The 15068-nt window shown below is 38.3% G+C and overlaps 1 protein-coding gene across 1 annotated transcript in view; it reads right to left on the bottom strand.

Moving 5' to 3' along the window:
* The window catches only part of DDX50 (DExD-box helicase 50), a 42606-nt gene extending 28514 nt beyond the window's left edge, over positions 1-14092 (bottom strand). Inside the window, exons 1-7 of the mRNA XM_004701384.2 lie at positions 13950-14092; positions 10254-10550; positions 7879-7954; positions 7348-7526; positions 2471-2588; positions 2171-2356; positions 1541-1686 (exon numbers count right to left, since the gene is read on the bottom strand). Of these exons, the coding sequence (XP_004701441.1) occupies positions 1541-1686; positions 2171-2356; positions 2471-2588; positions 7348-7526; positions 7879-7954; positions 10254-10550; positions 13950-14036 (1089 nt within the window). The 5' untranslated portion in view covers positions 14037-14092. The remainder of the gene's footprint in view (positions 1-1540; positions 1687-2170; positions 2357-2470; positions 2589-7347; positions 7527-7878; positions 7955-10253; positions 10551-13949) is intronic.
* Positions 14093-15068: the final 976 nt, after the last annotated feature.

The following is a 15068-nucleotide window of genomic DNA, read 5'->3' as shown; positions in this document are numbered from 1 at the left end:
ATGAGCCCCTAATAAAATGATTAAAAAAAAAAAGAATGAGGAGAAATGTTCCTTAGGGTTTCCAAGACTGCAAATCTTTATGGGAGCAGACAGTCTCATCTTTCTCCCACACAGTGGCTGGTGGGTTTGAGCCTCTGGCCTTGCAGCTAACAGTCCAACAGTCTAATCCCTAGCCCACATAGTCACCAGGGTTCTTTGTATGGAGGTATAGACAATGCAGTTACTACAACCTGGTGATGAGTACACATCTGGTTCCAAATAATATTCTATTTTTGTATCTTGGAAAGGTCCTGAATATACTTTTTTACATGGATACATTTTACATTCTTACTACAAAACTTTTTAACCATTCTAAAAAATCCAAAGCTTCCTTTAAACATCCCTCACTAAAACCATTCCCCCCTTCCTTCTCAGAAGTAATCGTTATTATAAACTTTACATTTACTCTCCAACTTATTTCACAAATTTCAGAAAAAGATGAGGCTTTCTACTGCTGCAAAGATGTGCTGCCTGGAAACCCACTGGGTAGTGCTATTCTGTGCTGCAGGGCTGGGATGAGTTGGGATGGACTCAACAGCAGTTAGTTTAGGTTTGGAGTTCATGGTTGCATATTTACATAAATACCTAATATTTATCAATAAAGGAAAGAATAAACAAATTGACAGAGATTCATAAAATGGAGAGCATGCTGCAATTAAGGAAAATAGCTATTTCTCTATGATTTTCAGTCTTCATTTAACACTCACGTAGCATTACTTGTATTTTTAACAAAAAAAGTATGATTCTGCACATATTACTCTGTAACTTACGTTTCACCTTTTTTAAACCACTGCATTACATCCATAAATTACATTATTGCTCATTAAACCTTCAATTTTTCCTATAGACACATATATAAGGATACATCAAAAAGTTCGTGGAAAAAGGGAATTAAGAGAAAATGGAATTTTTAAAGTCCCTTTATATGTCCATCTATTAAAAAAGAAAGGCAATACTACCCATCTGCCTTTTAAGTCTTTTAACTCACACTTGGCTAAATTTTTCATGGTGTTAAACCTATCAACCTTTTCCCTTAAGGCTTTTTTCTTCTGGCTTTATTTAGAAAGGCCTTCTCTTTCCTAAAAATCAAACAAATATTTATCCACATTTCTTTAGAGATTTGACCTTTCCAGTCTTTCCGGAAGTCTTTTGTTACAGAGTCGAGAGAGGATCTGGCTTTTTTCCTCACTTGGGCTTTAAAAAATTATCCAGCATCATCCTTTCCTGACCCACGTGAGTGGTTCCCTTTCTCACATAGTTCTTAAGTCTGCTTCAATGGCTGCACATGTATATCTGTTAGAACTTAGCTATTTACACACTTTGCCTTTATCCCCAATTTATTCTATTCTGCTCTTTAATTTCATACATAGGTATCTTAACTAAAGTTAAAAAAAGATTCCCAAATTAATTTAGGCACCCAAAACTTAAGTTTAGCTTCCACAAACCTTAAAAGTAATTATCAACTAAAAGCTAAAATCTATCATGCTGGAAAGCTACTTACTTCCACAGTAGTTGCAGCCTTTTGGGTCATTTTTCCAACAAGGTCAACCTGTTCATATCTGGATTTCATGTATTTTTTTGCAACTTTGTATACCCACTGTGGGCAAGTTGCAGAAAAAAGTAAAGTCTGAGGATTGTCTTCAGAATCTTAAATAAACAAAAAGAATTCAAACACTTTCTTATTATCCCACGATGTAGCCACCTCTTTAAAATGCCCCTAAATTTCAAAGAAATAATGAAAAATCAAAACCTTGGGGTGCATTTTGAACATGTAGATTTCATTGGAATTATTAAAGATCTCAACTTCAAAATTAGGGGATAAAATAAAGAAAACTGAACCAGGAGGAAGGTCAGAATTTAAGAAGGAATAATGAGCAAAGAAGTCAGTAAAGTGAGTCAATAAATCTAGCTAATGGCTATAAAAAGGATAATGCATGGGGGAAAGCAGAGAAAGCTCAAAACACAGCTAAAATATGCTATCATCCTTTCTTGTTCACTAAGAAAACAGACAGTAAATAATATTAGTTTTGTTAGAAACACTAGAAGACAATGTAATTAAAATTACATAGTAAAATCTCCAACTTTTAGATCAGTGAAAAACTACTAATATGTTTATTCTGAATGGATATACCAGTTTTGTAGGATTCATGGATAATATCTTCAACTTGTTCAGCAAAACCTAAATCTAACATTTGATCCACTTCATCAAGGACAACATGACGCAGTTTTGAAAGATCCAATCGGCCGCTCTGCAGATGGTCTTTGATTCGACCAGGGGTCCCAACCAAGATGTCAATACCATTTCGAATATGACTAACTGTGAGGAGAGAAATGTACATCATAAGTAAAAATCAAATCAACATGTTTTATTACCTCTTTATATTTAAGAAGCAAATACATCTCTGAGCTGGTCTCATACGTATTTACTCACTTTGGCTTTGATATGACGTTCCACCATAAAAACATGCCACACTGAGTTTCCTAGTTATATCTTTGAAGTCTTTGGCTACTTGGTTTGCCAGTTCCCTTGTTGGAGCCAAAACAAGTACCTGAACAAGAGATTTTTCAAAAAGAAGGTAATTTTCCAGATGTCAGAATTGAAACTGAGAAAACATTTTAAAAGTGCCTTTAACTAGGAAAACTCAACATCAATGATGTTTAACAGTTTAAAGACAAAGCTCAAATACAAGTAACAAGCACAATAAATAGATGCCACTGAGTAATTCTGATTCATGGAGATCCATGTGTATCAGAGCAGAACAGTGTTCTACAGGCTCTCGGTGGCTTTTTGGAAACAGTATGCCAAGGTTTCCTTTCAAGGCATCTCTGGCTGGACTTGAACCTTCAACCATTTAGTTATCAATCGTGCATGTTAACTGTATGCACTAGCCAATAACATATTTATTACATGTTCCTTCATCTCCTTCAAGTCTCTTTCCAAGGCACTTTCTTTTTTTCTTTCTGCTTTTCTTTTTTTTCACATTTTATTAGGGGCTCATACAACTGTTATCCCAATCCATACACACATCAATTGTGTAAAGCGCATTTGTACATCGTTTCTCAAAATATTTTCTCTCCACTTAAACCCCCGACATTAGGTCCTCATTTTTCCTCTCCCTCCCCGCTCCCCCCTCCCTCATGAGCCCTTGATAGTTTATAAATGGGTATTTTGTTATATCTTGCCCTGTCCGACGTCTCCCTTCACCCACTTTTCGGTTGTCTGTCCCCCAGGGAGGAGGTCACACACAGTTCCATGTAATCGGTTCCCTCTTTCCTACCCATTCTCCCTTTACCCTCCCAAGGCACTTTCTCAGTGAGATTTCTATCCCTTTTTTCATATTCCCTCTACCCTTTTCGCTTAATTTTAATTATTTCTTTAATAATTCTTGCTTTCATTCAGCAAATATTGTCTTTGTGGTGGAAGCAAAGGAAGGAATAAAACCATTCTGTCAAGTGTGCCCAGCACTTGGCCAAAAGGATACACCTCACTTTGAGGTCACAAAGGTAGTGGAAGGTAAGTTCAACTGCCATCCCGTTGGACATACACAGAAGCAAAGGTCTGGGCATCAAGTGTGACATGAGACCAGGGCCCAGGAAGGGGAGGGGAACTGCATGAGTGACCCTCTTGACCATTGCAGCCACTGCCATAGGGCCAAGGCTCCTGGGGAAACAGATAGGATCACTCCCCTATTTTTTCACTTTAGTTTTTTCTCCTTAGCATTTATACCATCTAAAATATTTACATCTCATTTATTTGCTTGCTATATATCTTCCATCAACTAAAATATATAAACTCCACTAGGGAAGGGATTTATTTCCGTTTTGGTTAGTATATTCCTTGCACTTCAAAGTCTGACATGTAATAAGATACCAAAAATATTTGCTAAATGAATGAATGAATGAATGTTTACCCTGCAAACTAAGTGGTTTCCATGAATTATCTGATTTAATCTTCACAAAAACCCTAAAAGTTGGCATTATCCCAATTTTATGAATGAATAACCAGAGGGTTTTTTTCCCCTAGAGGCTGGAATTTAATTGCTTTTAGCAAGCATAATCAATAGCAACTGCTCATTAAAAATAAAAATTCCAAGAATAAGGCACACGCTTTACATGTCAGTGAATTTAGTGAAGAGGGTATCCAAATGGCCAGTGAGTATATGAGAGCATGTTCACCCTCATTAGTCATCAGGAAAATTAAAATTAAGATACAGAAATAAGAAGGGGCTTCAAAAAACTTCCTGGAAGAATGGAATGAAAAGATAATTGAGGTAGTGGGGAGAAGATGAGTCACTCAGGGTCCAGTGTAGCAATAATGAAACTCACAACCTTCCTCTGATTCTTAAATGCGGAGCGCCCCCAACTACCATGATCCCAATTCTACCTTGCAAGTCTGGCTAGACCAGAGGATGCACAGCGGTAGAGATGGGAACTGGAAACACAGGGAGTCCAGGACACATGAACCCCTCAGGACCAGCAGTGAGAGTGGCAACACCAGGAGGGAAGGAAGGATAGAAAGGGGGAACCAATCACAAGGATTTACATATAACGTCCTCCCTGGGGGATGGGCAACAGAAAAGTGGGTGAAGGGAGACGCCGGGCAGTGTAAGATAAGATAAAATAATAATTTATAAATTATTAAGGGTTCATGAGAGAGGGGGGAGCGGGGAGGGAGGGGAAAAATGAGGACCTAATGCCGGGGGCTTAAGTGGAGAGGAAATGTTTTGAGAATGATGAGGGCAATGAATGTACAAATGTGCTTTACACAACTGATGTTTGTATGGATTGTGATAAGAGTTGTATGAGCCCCTAATAAAACAATTAGAATAATAATAATTTATAAATTATTAAGGGTTCATGAGAGAGTGGGGAGCAGGGAGGGAGGAGGAGGGGGAAAGGAAAATGAGGAGCTGATTCCAGGAACCCAAGCGGAAAGTGAATTTTGAGAACGATGAGGGCAACAAATGTACAAGTGTGCTTTACACAATTGATGTATGTATGGATTGTGATAAGAGTTGTATGAGCCCCAATAAAATGATTTTTTTAAAAAGCCAATGATTAAAAAAATAAAATGTAAAAAAAAAAAAATAGTTGAATTTTTCCATGACTTTTTTTTAAAAGATCATTTTATTGGGGGGTCTCTTGCAGCTCTTAAAACCATCCATACAGCAACTATATCAAGCATCTTTGTACATATGTAGCCATCATTATTTTCTAGACATTTACTTTCTATTGAGCCCTTGGCATCATTTTCCCTCCCTCCTACCCACACCCTCATGACCCCTTGGTAAATTATAAATTATTTTCATATCTTACACCTACAGCTGTCTCCCATACCCCGCGGTTTCTGTTGTTTGAGGGGTGTGTGTGTGTGTGGTTATATGTCTATCATCGTGACCAGTCCCCCATTCTCCCCCTACCCTTTTCTGGTATTGCTACTTCCATTCCTGTTCCTGGATTCCGTGTGTCAGGGGCTCTTATCTCTTAGCTGTACCTGGGCACATGTCCCAGTCTAGCCCATAGTAAAGGTAGTACCTGGGGTCATGATAGTAGGGGGTGAGGAAGCCTCAAGGAATCAAAAGAGTATTGTGCGTTTCATCGGTGCTTTACTGCACACCGATTGACTCATCCCTTCCCCGTGACCCCTCTGAGGGGATATCCCATTGTCGACAGATGGCTTTGGGTCTCTGTCCAGAGCCCCCTTTTTCTCAACAATATGTTTTTTTATTTGTTTTGGGTTTCCAGAGTTTTAGAAATAAAGGATCTTGCTCAGAAGCAAGCAGAAATGGTGAGACTGGACACCTTGGTGATATCTTCCTAAGACAACAGCTTTTTAAGGTGGTGCTGGGATTCCATTGTGTTCTGCTTCTGTTATTTTTAATCTCTGCTAATTTCACAGCAGGAATAAAACTCTCCAAAAAGGATGTGTCCTAAAAACTAAGATGGTCAAAAAAAAATAAACTAAGATGGCCAGCCTAATCTGGAATGGCTTATCTAATCCATTATGATTTAATTACATTCATATCTGTGAATTTACTTTTATATTGTACAGTCATAACTTATGCAAGGCGGAAACCCATCAAATAAGGAAACTCCAAATATTTCCCACTAAAATAAGCAATAAAAAAATGGAAAGAGTACACTCTGCCAAGGCAGAAATCTTGCAAGATCCAGAAAAAGAAGGCTGTGCCACTGAGCTCCCATTCTCAGAAGCTTTGTTGTAATAACACTTGAAAATCTTTCAAAGAATAAGTTAGTTTTAGTCACATATCTATTCAAATCATAATGCTAATTTTTCCCTCTTGGAAAAATCATTTTATTGGGGCTCTTACAGCTCTTATAACAAACAATCCATGTATCAATTGCATGTCATATTTGTGCATTTGTTGCCATCATCATTTTCAAAGCATTTTCTTTCTACTTGAGCCCTTGGTATCAGTTCCTCTTTTTTCCCTCCCTCCCTAACCCTCCCACCCTCAGGAACATTTGCCTATCTTAACTAATATAAAGAGATGAATATTTTATAATCCTTGAAGTGCATACAAGTTCTAAAAGGATCAAATTTTAGGCTAGGCAAAGATGTCACAAGATCCCACACATTCCTTATTAATTATAAATGAATACATATATTCAACATCCTAAAATACAGAAGCCAGCTATTTAATTTCTATTAATGCTATTCTTAAAAGTCTGGCAGAGAAAATAATATTTGAATATTTATTAAATTTTGAACATTTACCAAGTAGCCAAATAAGTGAGTACCATTTTATAGCACTGCTTAAAAGTAAAGAGTTTTACTAAATAAATATTGAATATTTACTAAAGGACTAAATTAATAAATATTTATAACAAATTATTCACTGAAACAAGGAAAAAGAACAATATATTACTGTCCTAAACTAAGATATGTTGGCTTCAAAAAACATTTATGTATATGGGCCCACATACATTTGCAATAATTCAATTTAGCTTTGAGATTTCTTTATTCTAAAATTAAACTCTTACTCAAATTTTTACCTTATGCCAGCCCAAACATTAACTTTCTATGTTAGAGGCACTTAAACTTAAGACAACTACCTTCCCTCTAACCCAGTGGTTCTCAACATTTCTAATACCACGACCCTTTAATACAGTTCCTCACGTGGTGGTGACCCCCAACCATAAAATTATTTTCGTTGCTACTTCATCACTGTCATTTTGCTATTGTTATGACTTAGGCAACCCTTATAAAAGGGTCATTCAACCCCCACAGGGGTCGTGACCCACCAGTTGAGAACCACTGCTCTAACCTGTTAGGATAATGGTTACCTTTGGTGAGCGGCTTTTTTTAATTGTCTCTTGATTTCTTTGGAGTCTTTCAACCAAGGGGATGGCAAAAGAGAATGTCTTTCCTGTTCCTGTTCGTGCCTGAGCGATTAAATCTTTTCCTTCATATACAGGGTCAAAGGTCTTAACTTGGATGGGAAAGAGATATGTTACCCCTCGACCTGTAAAATGAAGTTTCATTAAGATATTTATTCAGACAACAATTATTTTTAAAAAACCATTTGCTTGAAAATAACAATTCTGACTCTTCAAGATCTACCTAAGGATATATCAATTAGTGGCATTTGCAGTTATTCCTATCTCAAAGGGAACCATAAAATCCTTGGTGTGAACATCTGACAAGTACATGTAAACCCCTAATGCTCAAAATGGGTCAGAATACTGACAAGGAAGATGTAGAAGTAAGTGTAATAAAACAAAAGCCATTTCTCCATGCTGTTTATATTTTCTATTGTTAGGTTATGAAATTTAGTTGAATATTTTCAATTATATAGCCATTAAAATTCAGAATACCTTTCAGAAGCTTAATAGTTTCTTCAGAAATAGGGAAATTGGAGAAGGCTCCTTCTTTCTGTTCACGTGTTAGGGCCTATAAAAATGAAACAAAAATTCTAAATACAGTCTATATTTGACCATGTATTTAAAATCTTTTATTAATTTCCTTTATATTTTAGTTTGTACTAGCAACTATTGTAAAGATTGACTTAGAGGTATTTCAAAATTATCCCTTTAAATACCAAGGTTAAACATTTTCAAAAAAAAAACATTTTCATATATCCTTTTTAATGTTTAATTCACACATAAAAATCCCGTTAGAAATAAGCCTAATGATTAAATCAAAATATATCTAATTGCTTAAGATAATTAAAAAAAAGCTAACCACAATTCCAGACAAAGATACCGTATATACTCGTGTATAAGCCAAGTTTTTCAGCACATTTTTAATGCAGTTTTTGTGGTAAAATTAGGTGCCTTGGCTAATATTCGGGTTTGCTTATACTCAAATATATATGGTAATAACAAATATAAGGGTAAGCACATGATATTCTATCACCCAGACCTAAAAGGAATTATACAATGAAGAAATTAAACATTTTCAAAAAAATCTGTTAAGAATTTTTTTATGGCTTTAACAAGCTTTTTGGTTTTAGGTCTCACTAATGCAGAGAAAAGTTCTGATATGTGGATATAGGTTGGCACGACATTGCCATTTAACATCTACTGAAAACTTTGAGTATTAGTCAGTGTGTTTCTAAAACAAAGACAATATATTATCTGTATCTGCCTGCTCATTAACATTTATTACTTATGTGCCAAAGGAAAAGTAGTCCCAGAATAACAGTAACATTTTGCAAACTGGGGACTAGATAAAAGACATAATATCAAAATTCAAATTCTAAGCTATTTAAACAAACCTCAATGCTACTTATTATATTTTTAATGTCAAAATAAGATATGCTTATCACAAATGTAATATATTTTCAAATTAGAAATTTTAGATACAGAAAATGCAATTTTTTAAATGTCTATAATTTAGTCAACTAAAACCACATTTAAAACACTCATCTAATCTTCTCTATGAACATAAAACTTTAAAAAAATAATTCTTTATATACAATTTTGTAATCTGCCTTTTTAATTTAGCAAAAGACACGGAATAGCTTTTTAACATTTTCCTATACATGCATGCACATAAGGTATTTTATTAAACTATCTACTGCCAGAAATCTACAGTAGATGCTTTACTTTTGGGGCTATAATCAACAAAGTCAGTACTTAGTCTGAATCTCTACACATTTGTGCTTATCACTTTAATATAGATTCGTAGGAAATTGCTAAAGCCTATATAATAATCTAGACAAAATGATTAACAGAGCATTATATATCAAGCAAAATCCCAATGGAGAAAGAAGCAACCTGTATTCTACTACTACTCATCTAGATTTGGAGAGCCTTATTGAATAGCTAAACTTTCTACTCGTCTGTTTCCTTACAAACATCAAACTCACAAAGAAAAAAACCGCCCCTTTGTAAGGCAGGTACTCAACAACTTTTCCAAATGCATTCAACAACGCTTAAATACATTTGAATGAACAATAATTATCCAATTTAAAGCCTAAAAAGAATAATTATCAAGAACACAAAAGTTGTTTTCTTTCTGAAGATCCAGGTAGTACACTGAAAACTCACAAGATGGAGATAAATTCTGCTATGGGAATATTACATTACGCCTTTTAACAAATTCTGTTTAAGAAAACATCTACTCTATAACAGGTAGGTAGGTACTAGGCACAAGCAACAAGTCCAGGACTGGAGTTTCTATTCTAGGTATATTTTCTACCTTCTAAAATACTTATTACCTAGGAGAATAGATTTCTTCAGATCATTTTTGTATGTTTCATTTATTTTAAAAAAGCAAACAGTTTTAACATGAGTCACAAGACTTTGGGAAGTTGCTATTGTCACAGAATAAGAAAAAGAAGAAAGGCTAAAACACCAGGTCATGGGAGTAATTACAGACCTGGTTCCCTGTTCCAAGAGTCACAGTTCAATTCATTGGGGGGGGGAGACGGATGGACACGACACACTGCATTAACCATAAGAAATCCAAGTAGGTGGCCACCAAAAAGCAATAGAAAACTATTTAGTATCCAAGAAATCCAGAAAAGGTTTAAATCTGCTCATCTTCCTAACCCAAAAAAGAGCAATACAGTAAATTTTTTTTTTTTTTTAATTAAAAGGCTCAGATTTCAGTTGTATACAAACTCTGGTCTGATTATTCCACACTGGGCAGGAAATATTACAGATTTAATTCTAATTAGCCTAAAAAATTAAATCAGCCTGAATCTTAAAAAGCATGTCAAGTGAAAAACAAAACTCATCCATACCTCATCTAGTTTAATATCACTTGATTTATGGGTGGAACTGTCTAAGGATGACACTCGCTTTGATTTTTTTTCGTATTCATCAATATTGCCATTAGGCAGATCTTTTCTTCTTGACTTATGAGATTTAGAGAATTCATCTGAAAGTTTATTAAAACCTTCTTCACTGTCTCCATTTAGCTTCTCTTTAATTTTTGATTTTTTGGCCCTTGGAGCATCCAGATCATCTGTCACACCATTTTCTCTTGTTTCTGATTTCTCATCGGAGTCATACTGGTACCTTGACTTCCTTCTATCATTCTGCAAAAAAAACACAAAAATCAGTGACAAGCCGGTCACCAGATCTCATTTTAAGACTTTAGAAGAGCTTGACTCCCAACCGGAAGAAAGCTAAACTGGTCCCTTAATGCTAAGCTGCAAATCTCACCTATCATTCTCCTCCCATTTCTTGCATTCTTAAGACCCAAACTCTTGGCCCTCCCTAATTCCATCATAGAGTAAAAGGATAGTAAAATATGACGGAACTTCAAAATGTTCACGGAATTTTCCCATGACCTTTTTGAAGCCCCCTAATAACATATTAGAAAAATAAGAAGCCCATATTTATAAATTTTAAAACAACCATAATTCACCATTTGCAAGAGAAAATATCATTATTTATTGAGTACCTACCCAGCATTGTGTAATGTGTTTTCGGCTTATCTTGTTTAAATCTTCACAACAACCCTATAAGGGACGTATAATTCCATAATCCCTTATCCGAAATGCCGATATCCAAAAAGCTCTGAAAACCGAAAGTTTTTTGTAACTTATTTGGAGATAAAACCTTATGTGACCTGAATTCATGGGGCAAAATCTGACTTGAATTAATGTCAAACTATTTATAGTCTTTATTTATCCCCATTAGTATGCATATTCAATATAAGGGTATTTAATTTCAGGTTGCAGCTCCAAACTCTTTCAGGGGTGTTACCTTTCTAAAAAAAGTCTCACAACTCTGAATTCCAAAACATTTCTAGTCCCCACGATTTTGGATAAGGGACAGTGAACCTGTATCACTTTCACTACTTCACAGATGAGGAAAGGAGAATTTCTTGGATGTAAGTCACTTGCCAGAGGTTCAGTAAAGCCCCAAATGGGGTTCCCTGCACATGGAAGAGCTAGAAACTCGAAGGCCCACCGTTTCACACCACACTCCTCCCCGGATTTCAGTAATTACAAGGCAAAAGAAAACCAATCAAAGCGAAACATAATTCAGAGAAAACTCCAAATGCTACCCTCCCATAGAAGCATGTTAATAATCCTGGCAATTAACCCTTTTGTTTTCTTTTCAAATTAGCTAACAAAATTTTCTTTTTTAAGCAAATGAATGTACTGTTAGTGTCAAAATGTCATAATCACTGGTGGCCATAGTTTTAATATTTGCAAACCACAAGAAATGATCTGGAAATTCAACACAAAGTCAGATTGACTTGATCAGATGTTCAAAAAGAAAACTGGACAGTAGTGATCAGTGGGAGTATCGCTGATCATGATTAAATAATCGACTACTGGCAAGAAGATGGCAGTTAGAACCCATCCAGAGCTGAAGTACCTCGGAAGGCAGGCCTAGTGATCTGCTTCTGAAAGTCTTAGGGGGCAGTTCTACTCTAACAGGGAGTCACTGTGAGTCAGAATCGACTCAATAGCAACAGCAGTAATTAGTGATAATAAGTACCAGCACCACACTAATTTTCACCACTAACACAATTTTTACAGAGCACTTTTATCGTTTTCTTGTTCATAAAATAGGAATTGCTATAAAAATTGACTAAATGTACATTTTGTAAAAGTAGAACTTTACATGAACTTAAGATACAGTTACAGGTAATATTATTTGATCTTTAGCTAACAAATCTAGTTCCACATGTCCCCAAACAAAAGGCTCTATAGAAAAACAAGGTTTATTTATAGTCAACCTTGGGGTTTGCATTGCTCCTGGGCCCTGCACTTCAGGGAGAAGATGAAGCAAGGCAAAGTCAGACCTCTCAGTCCAAGCCCAGCAACATCCCAAGGTGATGAAACACATTATTTCACATCAGTCCCACAATGCTTGATATTCTCCATTCCCTTGGTTTCATGGACATTTTATACAGTACCTGCTCCTCATCCTCTTACCTATCTCCCATCTTCAATGGTTCCTCTCCTTCCTCTTCCTGTGGAGATCCCTTAAAGCTCCTTCCTCTGGTTCCCATACCATTGCCTATCCCTTTCATGCCATCTCTTGGCTTCAATAAACATTTCCAGGTTCCCTTCCTCACCTTCACACATTCCTAGAACCTACAAACTGAACTGGCTCCCTGTGCCAACCCAAACCCAAACTGTTATCTTCCTCGAAAAGCCAGACCACCATACAAATGCACTATTTTTATTAGTTGGAACTCCAATCAATTTCCAATTTTTCATTGTTATTCATAGTTAAATGGCCAAATCAAGTATTTCGGGAGAAATCTACAGTATGAAAGTCACCAACTTGCAAGAATATATTGAAATATAAAGATGTGGTCATTTCCCTCAAAAACCCCCGACATCTGTGGACAGGAGAAAGTAAGGCAACTTTACAAGGAAGCACATCATAAAACTAACTGAAAGATAAAAACAGCCAGTAGAACAGAACTTCAAAAATAAAAAAAATAAAAAAGAACAGAACTTCAAATGGGAAGAAAACTGCTGTTCAAAAAAATGGACCTAGTTCTTGACTTACATGATCTGGATGCAAAAAGGGCAAAGCCATAAAAAAAAAAATAACTGGCTGGATGGCGAGTTTATCTTGGTGACAAGAGAGTAGGTTCTGTTCTGAGGTTGCTTGTTTTCCCAAAGGGCAACCTTCCAATATTTGGAGACCACTATTTGACTGTCCTCAGGTATATTCTCATTTTCTCGGGATCAAATGTCTCCAGTAATATGCACCTGTGCATTTTTTCCAGCACTTTGCAAAGGGTCCCCTAGCTGAACTCTATCTTTTGTTTCTACAACTCTACAGGCCTTTGAGGGCAAGTACCATTTCGAGTACTCTTAATGAGTTTAAACTCCTTCGTGCCAAGCAAAGAGCCTGGTACAAATCAGACTTAACAAATATGTGTTTGGAATAGTATGGAATAGTATGATGTATGGATTAGATCCTAAATCAATGGTTTAGAAAATATATACATGGGGAGGGTGAGAGAACACAATGGCAGTAAAGGCTATTAATAACACAACTCACACCATCTCCATCACAGTCCAACCCTGGCAACCGAGGGTACTTTTCTTTAGGCTCTCCATACTTAAACCTTAAGATCGCATTTTCCCAAGAAACTCACACCGGGCCAGGAGACAGAGAAGCAACACATACTCAAGGCAATTGTCTCAATGGAGCCAAATGACAAGCCTCGCTGCTTCAAGGAGGAGAGGAAAGCCCAGATTCCACCGCGGTGAGCGCCTCATGAAAGATTCAGGCGCCAACCGGAATGGTTGAGGGGCCGCCGGGGGCCGGGCCAAAGCCCAGGCCGCCCTTCTCCAGGTGGCAGGTGTGCAAGTGGAACCGGTCGGGGCTCAGCCTCAGAGAGAGCGAGCAGCTCTCGGATGCTCTGGCCAGGTAGTGACAGGCCATCAGCGACAGCGCCCTCCCGACCCGAGGCGGCGCAGTCAGAGAGGAGGCGCGGCCCAGCGCCGGCTCACCTTTTGCCTCTCCTTCCTCGGGCTCTCCGACTCCTCCAAGGGTGCCTCCAGCTCCATAATGTCCCCCCAGAGGAGTTTCCCAGGCATTACTCGCCGCCGCCGCCGCCGCCTTCAGGGCACGGGAGCCACAAGCACCCACGGACAGCGGCAGCGTGAAAGGAAGCGGGGGCAGGGCGGCCGGCCGGCCCGGGCTGTGCGTCACTTCCGGGACACGCACGGCGCCGCGGGGGAAGAATCCCGGTGACTTTCCGTTTGAGCGCTTCCCTGGTGCCGCAACCTCGCAGCCAATGAGAGTGCGAACTCCCGACCGGCACACCCTTGCTCTGAAGTGATTGGCTTCGACAGGAAAACGTTGGCCAATCGCCAGAACGTATGCGTGCGCTCATTAGCATAAACTTATTGGGCTTCTTGCTCTCCCCCACCCCATCAACCCCCGCCCCTGAAAATGTCTTGACCCAGAGGAAACGCCTCGGGGCTCCCTAGCTTCCGGTTGGCCAGGGAAGCCCCCCCCCAACAGTAGTGGAAGGGCCCGCACCCAGGCCGCTGGGAAACGCCAGGCGTAGCCCGGCCGGTGTCGGCCGGAAGCTGCGGGCCCGCGCCCCGCCCCTCGCGGGGTGAGGCGTTAACAACTAACGGCTGCGCACGAGGCCGCGGGCTGACCTTCCGGGAGGGGCTTCCTTCTCAAGGCTGAGTTGGGCCCACCAGCTGGAGGTGGAAGGCCAAGGGCAACTCACTTCCTCTGACGCTTAAGCTTCATTCATTCTAGACCCGCCTCACGCTCCCATTCGACTTAGTGAAATTAAACCCAATAAAGGAATGTACTTGTCAAAAGCCACCCAGTGGCACCGTTGGGATTTGAGGCAGTGCTTTCTCTGCCACCAACTAGATGACTTTCATAAAGCGTTTGGGGAAAGGTGTTCCCACTTAAGAAAATTAGTAGAAAAAAACCTAAAATAATCTGTTTCTGCTAGAGAACACGGTTCGTTGTCGCTTTCATTTATAGCGAATGTAAACGTTTCATTTTGCCGAGAATTAACTGCCGTTTTATCCGACTGCAACTTGCTGTTCAAAACGGAAAACCTGACAATACATTTTTTTGTTTGTTTTTTTGGTAGCTTT

This window comes from Echinops telfairi, unplaced genomic scaffold, assembly GCF_000313985.2.
Source record: "Echinops telfairi isolate 266 unplaced genomic scaffold, ASM31398v2 ScPeMD7_70;HRSCAF=299, whole genome shotgun sequence".
Lineage (NCBI taxonomy): Eukaryota > Metazoa > Chordata > Mammalia > Afrosoricida > Tenrecidae > Echinops > Echinops telfairi.
This window is presented reverse-complemented; position numbering and strand designations above follow the sequence as displayed.